This window comes from Mus musculus, chromosome 2 (assembly GCF_000001635.26).
Source record: "Mus musculus strain C57BL/6J chromosome 2, GRCm38.p6 C57BL/6J".
Taxonomy (NCBI): Eukaryota; Metazoa; Chordata; class Mammalia; order Rodentia; family Muridae; genus Mus; species Mus musculus.
Genome location: NC_000068.7, coordinates 16,495,411 through 16,513,437, shown reverse-complemented (window position 1 = coordinate 16,513,437; position 18,027 = coordinate 16,495,411). Strand labels below are relative to the sequence as shown.

Genomic DNA, 18,027 nt, shown 5'->3' with positions numbered 1-18,027 from the left:
ATGCTCTTTGTAATTAGAACAACAACCTCCTATCCAACAGCCTCCACTCAAAGACTACCAGAGGTCTTACCTTCGTTCACTAATCTCATTCACATACATATTTTTAACAAAGCTAAGAGATGGGAAGCCAGCCCCATTTCTATGGCAAACCAAAGTTTGTTCTCATCTTCATGGTCCTTGCTTTCTTCTGAAAGATGTTCACATTCAATTTTGTTAGATTTATTTCACAATCAGGATCATTTTTTTATGACATAATTTTAAGGCTCTTAGAACTCTAGCACCTCTTGTGGGGCTTTGAAGCAACCCTGAAATCTAATATTCCCTGTAAAGTAGCACTCATTCAAACACTCTAAAGTACCCTTCTCGCCTACCTCATATCTTAAGCACAACAGATGATGATTTAAAACCAAAGAGTGGTCAGTCACCCCATTTTTTCAAAAATGTACCCTTATTAGGAATGAAAAGCCTACATAAAATGAAACTTCAAACTGAACAGTTAGTTAACCATGCAAGATGCCAGCATGCTATGTAGTTCCGATGATAGTCATCCCCTGTAGAAGTGGTTCCTTTTAGCAGGAATGCTTGTCTCATTTCTTGCTGATAGTATATGAACTAAGTGAACTCTCTTTAATTGATCAAGAGCCTGAGTAAACAACCACTCCTGGGCAACGCCTCTTTGTTAGCATTCTGATCTGCCATCCTAAGGAGAATTCATCACACCCTACTCCAAGTCACACCGATGTGTAATTTTTCAAAGATATCAACTAGCATAGACATAATCTAGTTATGATGGCCTGACCCTCTGGACAGTGGATTTCCAGAGAGCCCTGTTGCATTCTTTCATTTTTGTCTCTACTACTCCCAGCCTTTTTGTCTACTTCATGAATAAACAATAACTACCATATGTGTGTGTGTGTATATATATATATATATACATATACATATGTATATATATATATATATACACACACATAAATATATATATGTGTGTGTGTGTATCAATGATATACATGATAAACATACACATTCACACACATGTATATACATATACATATATATATATATATATATATATATATGAACGAACTATTCTTTAAAATCGAGGCACAGAACATTATAAAGTATAGTAGAGCTTGTTCTCTGCTATATTATAAGAAGATAATGAACAATTGGTTGAAACCAATTGTCCAGAATATTCACTTACCTCTATCTGGGTGTTATTGTCCTGTCCGTCATCCAGTAGCAGGTCAGTGAACCCTTTGGACTCTGGAGAGGCTTGGCCCATGCTGGCTCTGTTTGTGTCTACTGCCTTAAAAGGGTCCACATTTCTTTTCCACCTGTGGTTGTATGCTTGAGAGTCCACTTCTACCCCCTCTTCATTCCAAGGAAAAGCGTTTGTAACTTCATAAATCCAATCTGGAAAAGAAACAAGTATGTTACCTCCAGGTATGACTTATCACAATAAGACAAATAATTCTCATATTGGAGTTTATGAGGAAACCCACGTATTATGGGTTAAACAAAAAAAAATGTGTCAGCAGATTTATATACAGAATGCTTGGCTCACAGATGCTTGGCACTATAGCGGATAATCTAGTTAGAGGAAGGAGGTGACTAGCAGTATGCCTTTGGTTAAAGGTTATATTTTATCCCCAATTCCCTTCTTGATCTTTCTGCTTCTTGCGTATCAGGAAATGAACAGACTCTTACTACACATGACCCTATCACTATGATGCTGTATTCAAGAGCATAAAGAAATTTGTGCAGCCTCTGAACCATGCCTCACACTAATCTTCCCTTCTGCTCTTTCCCAGCTATGAGAATCCAACTGGCATAAGCAAAACTGATAGGCTGGTAGGCAAGCACAGTACCACTGCAGGATACACCACAATATATACCCATGATTCCTGATGTGGTATCTAAAGGACCGTCAATGATACGGCACCAGAGAAATGCATTTTTCTTCCCTCTATGTGTGTCTGCATGGGGAGGGGAGGGGAGGGGAGAGGAGGGGAGAGGAGAGGGAGCTGTTCTGAGAAAGCAGGTTAGAAATTAAAGGGCAAGAAAAAAGCATTTACAGCTTATTTCAAAATAAATGGAATGATGAATGTGTGAGCTGATGCCAATTTCACGTGGCTGGAGCAAGGCTGTGAAGGTACAGTGATGTGCTTGAACGGGTTAAAGCACAGCAATGTTTTCTTCCTGTAAATGGGCTAACCTATCTTGTCATTTACAAGCTAGACTTGGTCCATTGCTTGACTCATTTGATCAGCAGCTCCTCAAAAGGCACCACAGACGCTTGCTCACTTACACTGTTCTCACCTTGGGAACTTGTCACGGTGGTAAAGGCTGACATTGACAGGCATGGACAGAAATGGATGGGACAGCAAGGAGATCAAATCACACAGGTATTTTAAAGCCATCTGCAAGGTCTGGCCCTGATGACCCAGCTCATCCTACCATACAGGAGGGAAAATGAGATTTAATCATGACTCCTAGTCTTTCATTTCAGTAGGTCAGCAGGGGATGGAATATCACAAGGACTGAAAATTCAGTGTCCAAGCAAGAGCAACAGCCTTCTACTGAAGCATTAAGAAAACATAGGGATCAGTAGCCTTAATGACTGCCCTGATATGGGCTCAGAAAGGGTCAAGAGAACATTGATTTAATCATGGAGGCAATGTTCCCCTCAATATAGGAACATTTTGTGGAAGCTAAAAGTGCTTAATGAAGAGTATTATGCCACTGAATCAGGCATTTATGACTTCAAAACGTATAGGCCACAGCCACCACTAATTTTCATCCATCACAATGTCTGACATGCCTTGTTTAGATGATGCTTCCTAAGAAGACAGTACAGTCTGCTCTCCCTAAGACATGAAAGATAGAGTCTGGCATGTTGCTGGATGGAGGCCTACGAGAAGCCTTACGTTACAGTCCTTATTGAGCCCTATGAAGAATCAGGGGTACCAAATTCAACAAATTTGCATGAGGAGAAATCTGAAAGCCAAGGAGCAAAAGGCAGGGCTGTGCTCATAGCAGTGAACCTCATACCAAATGGGACACATACGCTTTGTAAATGGTTGCACAGGATTCCCCAGTCCCTCTGCATGGGCTGAATGTTCAATAAGAAAATCTAATTAGTTCTGTTGACATTATTCTGGAAACTTTTATTTTGAAAACATTCTCCCTCCGCCTGCCATTTGACCGCACTTCAATGTTCACTGACTGACTGAGTGAAGGAATACAAGACTGGCATTCTCTTTGGCACAAGACATATAGGACCAGGCAGAAGTAAGAGGTGGGAGCTGACATTCTTTCAGATCTGTTGCTGTTTATGGGTCTCAGGTAATTTATAAATTTTCTCTGCATTTGTTACCCTGTATTTTAGGTCACACTGGATATACCCTACCTGCAAAGGCAAACATTGTTCCTAGGGATGTGTCAGGCTCTAAGAACGATAACACTAAGCAGAATTACCCAAAGCAATAAATATGTTTGACTCACTTGTATACCCTGCCTCATTATCAAAGACATATGAGGCACCTTAAAACAAAATTAAGCAATAAAATTTTCTAACAACTAGATAAGACTTTCTGGAGCAAAGCTTAGATCAACCTCAGAGACGTCCATCTGCTTCACATGTAGGGTGGTATGTCTCAGTGAGTTATGCCAAGCTGTGTCAGGTCTTCCCCGCCCTTCCCTCATCCCTTTCTCTTGCTATTCTCCTGCCCTTCATCCCCTTCCTTCTCCTTCCCTCTCCTTTCCTTTTGATCCTTTTTAGTTTTATGTTATGTGATAAAGTTTTGCCATGTACTACAGTCTGGTCTGGAGTTCTGCTGTCCTCTTGCCTCAGCTTCCCTAGTGCCTGGGAATTCAGTTGCATGTTACTGAGCTCAGCAGTTTAATTAAATGAGCTGTTTACTTCTCTGATATTAAGTTTACCATTTCTCTTCTGATATGTATAGCACAATATAACACAACTTTCCCATAGCCCTCATCAGGCCACTAGCTTCTTTTGGACACCTGAAATCTTAGCAGACAGAATCAAAATCAGCAGAAGAGACTCTTGTATTGATTATATTTCTTAAATCCCCTTCATTATTTCCTTTCATTCATTTTAATCTAGAGAATAAATAAAGGAGTTTCAGAACCTAAAGACAATAATGTTCACATTTCTCATTTAAGGTGAGACCTGATTAATATTCTAAGTATCTTTTTAGCACTCAAAATCACTCCTATGCATGATTTGGCAATGGCAGCAGAAAGAGAAGGCAGGTTCTTAGCTGAAATGTGCTTATATGACCACATGACTTCTGAAATCAGGGCTTCTGACAGTCTTGACTTCATCTTTTTCTCATTGTTTAGTAATATTTTCTGATTATTTTTAATTGCTATTTGTACTTGAAATATCTTATTTTTTATTGACATGTACTTATTGTGCATGTTAATGGGGTTCAATGTAATATGTCACTCATTGCAACAGCATGTGGAGATCCCATACTACAACATAGTGACCAATCTGCAAACACCCAGCACTGTGCTGGTGAAGGCTTGGCTCTTATTGGAATACATGCCTGTAAACTGGGAAAGACAATTCTTTGCTCTCTTATTGGATTTACCAAAACTAAACAAGCTCTCAGGAAGTCCTAGAAGTTTTCTAATGAGACGTTTTGTGAGTTTAGTGTCTGGACTTGTAAAAACCTGTTGGGTTGCTACTTAATAGTGAATTATATTTTCTCTGATAACATTATAAATAAACAAGAATAGTCAATCTTACATATATATGTATCACTTCTAGGTTCATAATTCAGTTAGTAGATGGTTCAAGATCCTAGTATGAAAGGGGCTTAGATGCTGATCTTATTTTTGAATGGACTTTAGAGAATATGAAATATCTCAAAATGGATGCTTTACAGAGATACAGGAAGGAAAATTGGAAAAGTCAGAGTTGGATTCTCTATACTATGATTGACTTATCCTTATTTCATGGGCTTTCAAAACACATAGGAACACCTTAAATCATTCTTTAAATTGACAACCAAATAAGTCATTCAGTGATAAGACAGAGGAATCTATGAGACAAGATGTTTCCATTCCCAGCTGCAGTGAAAACACACCCAATAGGTGGGCCCACTCAACAATCTACTCAACAGATTCTCTGTGATCTGTCTTCTGTGTCCTAATTTAACCATCCATGAAAAACCTTACAAAAGAATTTTCTCTGCCATGACTTGCTACTGTAATTACTCAGCTAACAAAAACATTAGTTCTATTTAATAACTTCCATTTGATTATAATAGAAAAATGTTTTATAAACACACATTTCTGGACTGTTATGTACAATAAGCAAATGGATATTAATATATTTTGAGGTCATTTATAGATTCAAGTAGCACATATAGTGTTATTAGAGAAGGTATTTTATTGTATTTCCAAAAGACATCATCATGAAGTTTTCCAAATATTGAGTTAACCTGAAACGGCCATAAAATATCTCCAATTATCCTCACACTGTTATATGGAATCTCTAAAGTCCCTTTTATGCCTTTGTGATGGATCACCATTATAGCTAGTATGCTGTCACTAGGAATCACTTTGGAAAGAACTCTCTTGTTACGCTCATAAGAGATTATGTAAACTTAATTGACTAGATTGGATGACTTCATTCATGTGAGTGGGACGACCACACAGTCTGAAGTCTCAGCCTAGTTATAAATGGAAAAGCAGTGGTAGTGCATGCCTTTTTTCCCAGCACTTGAGAGACAGAGAAAGACAGATTTCTGAGTCTGAGACCAGCCTGGTCTATAGAGTGAGCTCTAGGACAGCCAGGGCTACACAGAGAAACCCTCTCTTGTAAAATCTCCATCCTGAAAAACAGGGTGGTAGAGTAGGGTAAGGGAAAGAAACGTGGGCCCCGTTGCTTCTTCTCAGAGGGCATGATGTGACCTGCCAACTCATTTTCAGTCCCCCACCATGACAGATTGTATCCCGGGAAACATAAAGAAGAATAAATTCTTCCTTCCTTAAGTTGTATCTGTTGGATACTTTCTTTTTTTCAACAAGACAATTATCTAACAAAACCATCCTATACCAGAAAGTAAATAAAGTAAAGGTGAAGAAAGTGATATGGGAATAGATAAATGTATTTTATGTCACATCCCAATGATGCTATTTCAATATTTTGCAAGTAACCCAGAGTTGTATTAGAAACATTTAAACTCCTTCTCTTGACTACTGTACATAAATGATACACATAATATACATTTGCTAAACAACCAGAAAGTAATTGTGTGCTTAGACATGAATTTTTACAAAGTTAGAATTCACTGCAAATATATTTATTAATGTATTTTATGTTCTATATTTTATATGTGGTAAGGTATGTATATGCTTATGTGTAGAAGCATGAATATGGGAATTTTTACGTAGTTGTATATGGATATAAGAATACAGGCCAGAGGCTAACATTAAGTATTTTCCCCAATTGCTCTTTAACTCATTTCGGGGACAGATTCTCACTCAATCTGAGCTCACTGATCTAGCTAGACTGATTGTCCAGTATGCCCTAGAGATCCTCCCAGCCATACCTCTAGCATAATACGATTACAGTCATGAGTCACTACATGAACCTTTTAATGTGGGTCCTGGAGACTGAACTCAGGTGTCACATTAAGTAGTCTGTAATTTACTGAGTATCTCTGCAAGTCCATTCTGCACTTGATAAATGAAGCAAGCCATCACTGTAAATTCTCTGAAAGAGCATTCTGAAGTTATGCAAAAAGCATATTTACTAGCTGAAACCACTTGAGAAAGGATATAAATATTTGGCTAAGGCAGACTGCCATGTGACAATGAATCTCAATTTATTTCAGAACAAAATAGAAAAATTCTATTAAATAAATTATACCCTTGGTTGTGTCAATAATGAACTCACTACTGTAGTTGATTTGGAGGTTTTGACTGATGGCATTATTCAGCAAGGTAGCTACAGAAGATAAAGTTCTGAGCATGTTTTATTGAGGTGGATTAAGGATTTTGAATGAGATCTAGCAGTCATATTTTATTAAGTCCTCAGGAGAGACTTTCTGCCTCTGGATGTGCTTCTTACAATCCACCCAAGTGTAACACACTCCAGGCTCTTGTCCCAGGTGTTCTTCCAACTATAACAGGAGCATCATCTGTTCCCACCACAGAGAATCTCTCAAAAAAAAAAAACTCTTTACCAACAATAAATATCTTCTATTAAATGCAAACCCAACCCCAAATCTTCAGGAAATCTTACATGTCTCCCTCCATTTCCAGCTCATAATTGGTTCTTATAAATGAATCGAGTTTTCTTCTGTAATATAGTCACTCTTCAAAGGTGACTCCTTTAAATACACTTATTATGCATACCTCCCCTTCAGTTAAAACAGCAAGCCTGACACTTGCTTTCTTAGGAAAGATCTGGAACATGCTAGCATTTGGCTGTCCTCTGAAAACTTCACGTGGGGAAACCATTCTGAATCAGTTTCTGACAGGGTGTATCAGTGTGTCCAACTTACTCAGGTAAATTATTTATGGTGAACATCTGCCCTCCTGTTGAGCATATTGGATTTGGACATATACTAGAAAAATAGAAGCTATAGGAGTAACATCACGTCCCACCTAAACAACAACAACAAACTTTTAGGAATTGTTGTTGACTATGAAGGCTTTCCAGAGGATTCTGTGTTAAAAACTTAGTTCCTAATGATAGCAAGGTTGAGGAGTGACTGGACCAGGAAACTGACCTCATCAGTGTATTAGACTATCAGTGGAGTCATAGTTGGATGGAGTATTAACAGGGGGTAGAAATGGCAGGGGCTAGAATTTAATTTGATGAAATAAGTTACTAGAAGCATAGTCTGAAGGAGCTGGTTTGTCTCTATTTGCTTGTCAGTCTACCTTGTGTTGTTCTTACATTCCTTCCCTCCCTCCTTTCCTCTATCTTACCTTTCCTTCCTTGCTTCTTCCTTGTCTCTCTCACACTTTCCTCCTCCATTCTCCTCCCTTTGCTTCTAGACAACAGGAGGTGAGCAGCTTTGATCTATTACACTCTATTGTAATGCTCTGAATACCCACAGCTCCAGAAACAATGGAGCCATACAAACATAGACTATAACTTTTGAAACTGTGAGCCAAAATAAATGCATCTTCCTTAATATATCTTTCTCAGTGTTTCGGCCATTCAGGTGGGCAGGGGAATTTCTAATGTTCCCTCTTGATTGACAGCATCTTATGAGTCTTCATAATGTATTGATAGAAAAATGAAGTACAAATTGTTAACCCCAGTTTTCCATGATACTTTTTTATATCCTTTTCCTTTTGCCAACTTCACATTGCATCTTTTGATTTTAAGAAGAAATTAACTGAATATGAATTAGCACTGAATCTTATGGATCCATGCAGTCAATCTGCAAAGCTAGGGTTGCCTTAGGGACAAATGACATAGACTACTTCAGAATAGTGACTCTTTTTTTATACAGTGTGTGTTAGTGTGTGTGTGCACGCGCAAGTGTATGGATGTAGATGTGCATGTTTTGTGAGTGTAATGTAAGTACAAGCATGGACACTGGTATATAATATAGGTTTATGATTAACAAATAGTTCAATCTGAAGGAACAAAATGTTCGATCTGAGTTGGGACTGAATAAGGACCCTAAAAGCCTATGTCCAGGAGCACGTTCTGTGTTCTGCCTCTACCTTTATCTCATTGCATTCCAATTACAGATTCTTTTTGAATGGAGAACATTTGGCAACTTAAGACTACTATAAAAAATTAATTGGATTGGAAAAATGTAATTATTAAGGACTTGATCCAAATCATAAACCGATTATCTATATCGAATACTTTGGATATTTAATCACTTACAAAGATAAGGCAAGATTATTGCAAGTTGGTGGTGACTAGGTCTACATTATAAATTTCAAACTAGCCTGGTGTACAATACCTTGTCTCAAAAAAAGAGGCTCATAATTTTATTCATTGAAGTATAAAAGATAAATTGAATAAATCCACACTTATGATTATGAACTAAGAAGTTTTGTACACTGCTTGTAGTAACATACAGTTAGTATTATAACAAGAGTTAATAATGTATTGTTGTTATTCCATGTTACACATGAACACTTTGACATGCATGTACAGGTATGTGAGGTGCCAGGAAAACCATCAGAGATGAGTCTAGAGACTCTTTCTTAGTTGCTATCTAACCTGCCTTTGAGTGATCTTTCAAAGGATCAAATTATCAATTTGTATCAAAGCTTAGTGATAGAACACCATAAAATAATCTAAAATGAAATACATAGAAAACACATACTATTGAAAACAGAGATACAAGACAAACAACCCTTCCTGTGAATGTAGACAGGGAAGAGAGCCTTACACCCATCCAGCTATGGGAAGATGCGCCATCATATCAATAGTATGCAAATTGTTGCTTTAGCATTTGGCAAGAAATTGAAAAATAATCTTCTTAGTGGATATTTCTTATTAACTAGCTAATAATGCAGCCCCGTCATTTGTGTTAGTAAATTTCAGCATTGAATTTACTATGAAGGGAGTTTTTCACCATATCAACGAAGTACACCTATTTAATAACTCAGGGCATTTGCTGTTCTTTCAGAGGCACTAGTGGGACTAAGGAAATAGGCTCATTTCCACATGGATTACAATCTACAGATAATGAATAATCAGGTAAATAATAAGGTAAATAATAGCTAATTAAATAAAAGATACAATGTTGCCACAATATTATTGTGTTTCTTCAGATCACATGGCATCATGAGGCCCAGAACAGCAGGGCCATTGTTGGCCTGTAAGTTCCATCATCATGACCTCAACCAGAATGAGAGGATGTGTTCTTACAATCTTTTTGGTTCCTCTAGCTACAAAAGCCTACTATACTACTAGTTTCCAGATATCTTAATTAATATATTTTATTACATTTGAGGCCATATATTAGTCCAAACTAATTTTGGATTTTCTATATTATTTGTGAAAATTATGTATGTATGTATGTATGTATGTATGTATGTATATTTGTATGTATGTATGCATGTATGTATATAATACTTAGTGGCTTCAAAGTACTGTAAAAACTAAAACCATGTGTTACAATACCTTTTTATTTCTGTTCATCATTAGGTATCTTAAACCCCTGTGTCTCCTGTGCTATGAATGACTGATTCTAAAATGAAGTCCAGGCACTGGAACTAAATCCCAAAGCATGAAAGGAATGACTGCCAGCCAGGGAAACAAAAGATTCTGTGAACAAAAATCAGTCATGGACAATAACACCTCCTGGGAAAATGTAAACTTCTGAACCAGAACAGACCAGATGGAATCTATTGATATAATAGTACCCAGGGTCAGAAATGATGTCTAAATGCCCTGGGCCCAAATCACAGAGGGACATCTGGTAAACTCAGGCTGCCAGATCAACTCAATCTCATCTCATGTTGTTATCACATCATGCTCCGTGTGTAGAGTGGAAATCCATAATGGCTCACTGGTGAACTCAGGCTTACTCAGCCAATGACTACAGATCCTATTCAACACATGGCCTTCTATCTGTAAACTGCATCTGATTAAATCAGATAAGCACTATCCTACTATATTCCCACAGGTTAAATATCCTCAAAAGATATTGGTGGATTTGCACATTGACAAATAAAATTTAATTTCTTAGTCACAAAGTTTATCTCTATCACTGATTTTTAAAATACAGTAGTAACTCAAGGTTTATAATTGCATGGTTTTAGTAAGGTCTCTGAACTTGGGTGACCATTTAATGATAGTGTTAGGAGACAGAACACAACACATATTCTTAGAGTCAAAACTGATGCTACTTTTTCCGAGATTCTGTAGCCAAAGTTGAGTAATGTTACTGACCACTTTCCAAAAAGAAAGTGATATTTTATTTTATTCAAGAGCTAAGTGATGGAGTATTGGAGAATAAACAATGCTTAAGTTCATCGGCACTAAAGAACTTTATAACCAAATGGCCTTTTCTATCTTCAACTAAGTGTTTCTCAGGCACTGTGACCACAATATTTAAAGTTCTTAATATCAATCTTATCAATTACTGTTTTCCTTATCAAGTCTTTTTACCTGATTACTTTCAGAACTGTCAGGTTCCTTTATCTTGAGGTCTGGTTCCATCATGAAATACAATACAAGCTTATGGTAATACGCTAATAACCAAGATGCAAAGGCTACCCAGTGACTAATAGGCAGGTAAAGTATACTGCATGGATATCCTGAACATAGACATGATTTTTATTTCAGTCAGGATGGAAATGGATGGTGTGAGGGTTTATAATACCACTCAGACTAGGATGCAATTTGAAATACAACACAGTTAATTTGGGATTTTTTCCTTTAATGGTTTAAGCATGCAGACGATACTTTGGAAAAGAGAATAAAACAAAACACATTAGAATCTTTAGCATTTCATAAGTTCAAAAAAAAGGCTATCAAAACTAGGGCCATGTTTCCAACCAGTTTCCTTGTCAGATCCTGACACAATTGAGGTGACCCACACTAGTACCCCCTATATCCCCCTGTTATTCAGTCAATCTTATTTCTTTGCTTAAAATTCTTAGCCTTGACTACTTGGATAAGTTAGATCATTTCTCAAGAAAATTAGAATCTGCCCTGCAAATTTTGTGCAATTTCCTATACTTTTCCTACCTCTTTTTTTTATAGATGAGTTCCATTAACTAAATGATCAGAATTATAGTAGTATAATTTTAAAGCCCTTTGAAAGGTTCAAAGAGATTAGTGCAGGAAGAGAAAGCAATTTTCCCCAAGTTATCCTACTTCTCACATTTGATTCATATACTTAATGAAATAAATCTTCACACAGCCTTAGAACCATAAAGCAATGGACAAAGCCACTTAGCTTTGATTTTTTCCAAATAATGTTACAAAGAAGCCTTATGAAAGAAAAAAAAAAAAAGCAATCAAAGGGAAGGCAGGTCCTTCTGAATGGCAAATAAAACTGTGAAATGAAGGACCCGGAATGATTTGTTAGTTACAGCAAACAGCATACAATTCTTTAAGCCAAATGGGTTCATTGCTTTTTACATTTAAATTTTAAATATTTTACTTACAAAAACTGAATTCAATTCATAGCTTGTAAGACAACTTCAATCATAGTTATCATTTACCTAATGACATTTATTATTAACAATATAATATATAGATGAAATATTTTAATATGACAGTTTCTTTATGTAAATTTATGATTTTAATTTAAAAACAACAACAACAACAACAACAAAAAAAAAAACCCTTTTAATTTCTCTGTTACCTATGATTGGGAAAATGGCAAACGCCAAATTAAGGATATTTTGAAGAGCAGAGAGCCTGCACCAATCTGTATAAATCTAGATAAGGCAGTTTTGGATTCCCAGGCTTTATCAGAGTCTTAATATTATAGTTTATGCTGCTGAGTTGATTAACATTTACCCACCATTTGTGGAAAAAAAGTACTTGTATCTAATTTTCAACTAACATTTACCCAAGCAACAGTTTTAAAATATGATTCCAAAGATTATCAAAAATGCCAAAGATGTCTAGAAATTGTTACCACTACCCAGAATGACAACACCTAATTAAATTGCATGATTGCCAATGTCCATGATTATGCATTTTAACTAACACTGTAAATAAACCACAATAATAAAAAAATCACATTATGAAAAAAGAAAAAGAAAAAATGAAAACAGCAAAACCTCGACTAAAATAACATTTAAGTTTTTGTGATCTATTCCTAAAATATAAAAATCCTTGCCAGAGTATAAGATCTGAAAGATGATATTGTATCTGACATTTGTCTGTTTACCATGTTGATGGGAATAGGGAATATGTGCATTCTAAAATCTTTTGAAGTTAATTTTTATTCCTGATACTTTAGACATAATCCTACATATTTATCTTGAACCAGTAGTTACAAAAAGTAGACAGAAGCAGGTTACTATTTGATTTTTAGAGTAAATTTTATTACTTACAAATGAAATAAGAAACATGTATTAATGCCTGTGCAACTATAGTAGGGCATTATTAGGTAATCCTTGAGATGACTCAAATTCTTATGTACATTATTGGACTATTTTCATCTTTCCAGAAAGGTATGAATAACAGGTATTTTGTGGCTTCTATTTTCCATTTATTGATACGGCTACTGAGCCCCCAAATTCTAAGAAATACTCAGCTCCCATGGCAGACAACCCCAATATTACAGTTATGAAAATGACCCATATGACTGAAATCAAGAGACAACTGCACTAAATTCATTGATGACTGGCCATGTGAAGAGCATGCACAAATATCTGATATAAGAGTCCAAATTTTAAACAAGGTAGAAGGAGGGGTAAGGAATAGGATAGAAAATAAACTTATTGTCCCACGACCTACTTTCTCTTAACAGAAACATAAAAATAAATAGAAAGAAATAGCCACACAGAACTCAGAGAACCAATCTGGTGACAGTTATTGCTATTTAAATTTTACATTATTTGACATCTAGATATGGATGCACATCACTTCAGCATAAAGTCAGACTGCTCACAGTTGGTGTAAAAATATGCTATGTCAATGTGACTTACACCTCAGCAATGAAGAACTACTGAATCAGGAAAATGTAGAAAACCAAAAGGATAACAATGATTTTTGTATGTTGTTACAGTGGTTACAAATATGCATAAAATAATTTGGGGAGATACTAAAGCTAGATACAAGCACTTGTGAGGACAGTGGGTAATTTGCTATGTACTTAGCCTAAGAAGTCCAATAAGCTATAGGTATTTGGATGCTACAAATGAGGGTTTGTTCTGTTTTGTTTTGTTTTTCCTATATTCTTATTGAGTAAAATTAATGTTACTAGCCCTTAAATTTAACATGGAATTCTGGGTAATGACTTTTTAAAACTTATTTTTATTAGGTATTTTCCTCATTTACATTTCCAATGCTATCCCCAAAGTCCCCCATACCTTCTCCCCCACTCCCCTACCCATTCACTCCCACTTCTTGGCCCTGGAGTTCCCCTGTACTGAAGCATCTAAAGTTTGCAAGACCAATGGGCCTCTCTTTCCAACGATGGCCGACTAGGCCATCTTATGATACATATGCTGCTAGAGACATGAGCTCCGGGGGGTACTGGTTAGTTCATATTGTTGTTCCACCTATAGGGTTGCAGATCCCTTTAGCTCCTTGGGTACTTTCTCTAGCTCCTCCATTGGGGGCCCTGTGATCCATCCAATAGCTGACTGTGAGCATCCACTTCTGTGTTTGCTAGGCCCCGGCATAGTCTCACAAGAGACAGCTACATCTGGGTCCTTTCAATAAAATCTTGCTAGTGTATGCAATGGTGTCAGCGTTTGGAAGCTGATTATGGGATGGATCCCTGGGTATGGTAGTCTCTAGATGGTCCAAACTTTCATCTCAGCTCCAAACTTTGTCTCTGTTACTCCTTCCTGGGTAATGACTTTATTGCAATTTCAGTTCAATTAACTTGAGATGAAAAGTAGTTACCATCTGAACAGAGAAACCTGAGAATTATGCACACACATATATATGAACACACACACAATCTTTCTCAATCTCTTGCCACACTTCCCAATTCAAATATCATGATAAATAGCTAAAAACAATTCCTACTTTCAATACATCAAAATGTGTATCAAAATGTGTATTCCAATCCCACTCCAACCCTGCCTGTCTGCTAAAATAAGTGAGTCCACATTAAAATGTTTTCATTCTAAAGACATAATTTCTTTCACATTTCCCCCAAGGGAAGGCAAAATGCTTGGAGACAAACTTTCAAGTACCCTGCTTACAGAGGATGCCGTGTGAATAAAGAATAGAAAGCACGGCACTATTTACATATGTCTCTCAACTCACAACACACAGCTCCAGAGTGAAGTGCTCTGACATGGTTCTTTGTTAGGGATTGTTTGGCTGACTACTAGACATGTGAATTATATAAATTCTTAGGCCATCCACATCTCTCAGTATTATTGGGAATGTTTAGGGAATACTTTCTTCTTTTCTTTCAAATGGGTCTTTAAATATTCTTTTAGTTTGTATGGACTGTAAATGAGCTAACGTGTGTGTGTGTGTGTGTGTGTGTGTGCGTGTGTGTGTGTGGGTGTGTTTAAACACTTTTGTGGAAAACTGATTTACTTTTCTATTTATATATAAATTTCAGTTTCTACATTTGGATTCAGGTAGACTCTGAGAATGTTAAACCTCATTCTATCACATTTAAATTTATGATATATGTCCCAAGAAAGATCCCTTACCAGTTCTGGATACATGTGTCAATAGCAGATGCTTCAAGATATTCAACAAAAGGTTTATCAAATATCCCACTGACTCACAGCATGGCTTTTCATTCAGTTCATTGTAAAATCATTCACTCACACATTTTTGAATCAAGTTATTTCTCTTGCCGGCCTCAGACAGCCTAAGGTCATAAGTGAGCCATGTCAAAGATACCATCACACTCACAGGCAGGAGGGAACTATGTCCTACAGCCTGAGATAGAGGGAAGGGTGAGAGAGCAGGAGGCAAGATGAACTATTACAAGGGAGGGAAGCAGGCTGAAATTGCATCACCAGGGTGCTGTAGAATGCAGACACTGAGGTGAGTGGTTCTCCCTCAGAGGAGTTTGAAAGCCATCAAGAAGATTTAGGGAGGAAAAGGCATGGTCCATATGGTGCCCACTTTAAAAAGATTGCCTCATTAATCACTTTAGAATGGTCTGTGAGAGAATATGTTTGTAGAACCTTAGGCTCAGCTGATAGAAATTTCATAAGCAAAATACTTTCTCCTCTGTACATGGTCAGCAATGTCATCAAAGTTCACTTGATGAAGTAACCAATTCCCATGTGAAAACAATCCATGTCTACCATTATCCACTATGACAGCAGAAATACTGAACTTATATCAAAATGTTGCAAAGAGAAGAAAAACAACCTAATCCATCCCAGAGCCATTCTTCTGTGTTATATTCCAAGAGCAATATTACAATCGTTATAAAGGGAAGCAGCCTAATTCTTAATTAAAATTGGAGACAATAGAAAACATGGATAAACTAAACAGGTATGGAGGCTTAAATGATAATCAACAGAGGCCATATCTGAGTTTGACATTCTTACCAGAAGTCTGACCTAATATTATGCTTACCAATGGAATAATTTCTCTAATGGTATATCAAAGCCAAGTGTAATGAAGCTGTTTATTGTTTAATAACAAGGCTTCACCGTTGTAATAGATGTTAAAGAAATTTCTATAGAGTGAGTAAGCAAACACCATCATTTCAAAAAAAACCAGATACACGATTATTAACTTTTGCAAGCATGAAAGGGGAATTCAATATTATAAAACCAGAATACAAATATCTACAAGCTGAATTGTAATTTTTTTTATTTTTCCAGACATCTGCAATAAAAGCTTAGTTAAAATGGTATCGCAAACTTTAGGATATGTTAGAATCACAGTGTTCCCAAAGATTCTCCAAATACAACCTTTTTCAAGACTCAGAGGTTACTGAGACAGACAGATTTAATAGCAGTATTTTGAAAAATGTTTATGTTCATAGAGCATGGAATTCTCTTTCCTGTCTCTGGAGACAAAGGGCAATTTCAAAAAACACATAAAGTACAAAAACACATATAATGGTGCATGGATATTGGTTTTGTCTGATTTTCAAAATGGAAAAGACTGGCATATATCTTTGGGACCTTACATTAACTCCTAATTTGCATGTACTCCTTTGAAAAGCATTTTTATTATGTACTACTATTTCCCACAGTAGTCCTTCAGTAACACAGAGCAACCTCATTGCTCCAATTTCCGAATCAAAGGGAGTCACCTACAAACTTCCGTGTCCCACCAGGCCCCCACCTTCAGCCAATCATAGGTTGATCCCTCAGCCCAAGGATTCTGACATCAGAATCCATTACAGCATCCACAGAAAAGCTAAGGGGACATTCAGTTTCATTATTCTCTTTCTGTGAGGCTGATATTTATTTATTTAACATCCACTCCAATCCATTGTCATCCACTTTGGCTTATAACATCCAATGTGAAGATGGAAAAAAAATGGTAGAAGTTAGAAATAACTAGAAGCGAGATTTGTTTGGAATGCAAATGCAACCAACATAGGAGGTACACATGAGAGGCTCAAACTGGTATTGTTTGCTTTTCTTGCCTGATAAAATTGATAACCCATACGAATATGAAGGGTTTGAACAAACTGCTAGACCATGGCACAAAAGCTAATTTATTACCTGATAGTTAATTTTTCCTTTTACAATGTAAACACATGGGGATTAACTGGAATGATTGCCTACCTAGGTGAGGTACTCAGAAAAATCTAGAATTCATTTCTCAATTAGGCACCTACATCCTTCAAAGAAAAAGTGTGGGTGTCAAAATGCAGGTCTGACTCACCATATCCAAACTGGACTTAGAATTAGGCATTCGGTGATCCCCTGGGAGATGCCACTCACAATCTAGTCTACAGGTAACATTTGGAACATCCAAACTAGAAACAGGCTAAACCAGAGACTGCAAAAAATAATGAGAATCAAAGACAATGTTGAAAGCACTGGGAGACTGAAAGAAGTAGAACTGCATAAATATTCTAGTCTCTCTAGAGGCTTTAGGTTCCTTGTATTACCTAAAATTACTGGAGAACCTGTAACTGTCACAGTACTGGTCTAGTCTAGAAGTCAGTTTGTCCACTTGAGCCTTACCTACAAATTTCAAGTAGTCACTTAGCCAAACTACCAATATAGATAATAATGAATATCAGAAAGCCATGACTACTCCTTTAGGCATGCTCAATGGAAGAACACTACTTCCTCCTTGTTTGGATTTATATATGATAAATAGTATGTCTTTTTTTTTCTTATCTCACATAGGTTAATTAGAAGTGAATGAGATGAATTACTTACTGAAGAATGATTGGTATCATATTTACTATGGCT

The 18,027-nt window shown here is 36.6% G+C and overlaps 1 protein-coding gene across 2 annotated transcripts in view; it reads right to left on the bottom strand.

Annotated features, from left to right (window-relative positions):
- Positions 1–18,027, bottom strand: part of Plxdc2 (plexin domain containing 2) — a 405,393-nt gene that overhangs the window by 247,695 nt on the left and 139,671 nt on the right. For both annotated transcript variants that reach the window (XM_006497531.3, NM_026162.6), the window contains exon 2: positions 1,205–1,416. In XM_006497531.3, the coding sequence (XP_006497594.1) occupies positions 1,205–1,416 (212 nt within the window). The remainder of the gene's footprint in view (positions 1–1,204; positions 1,417–18,027) is intronic.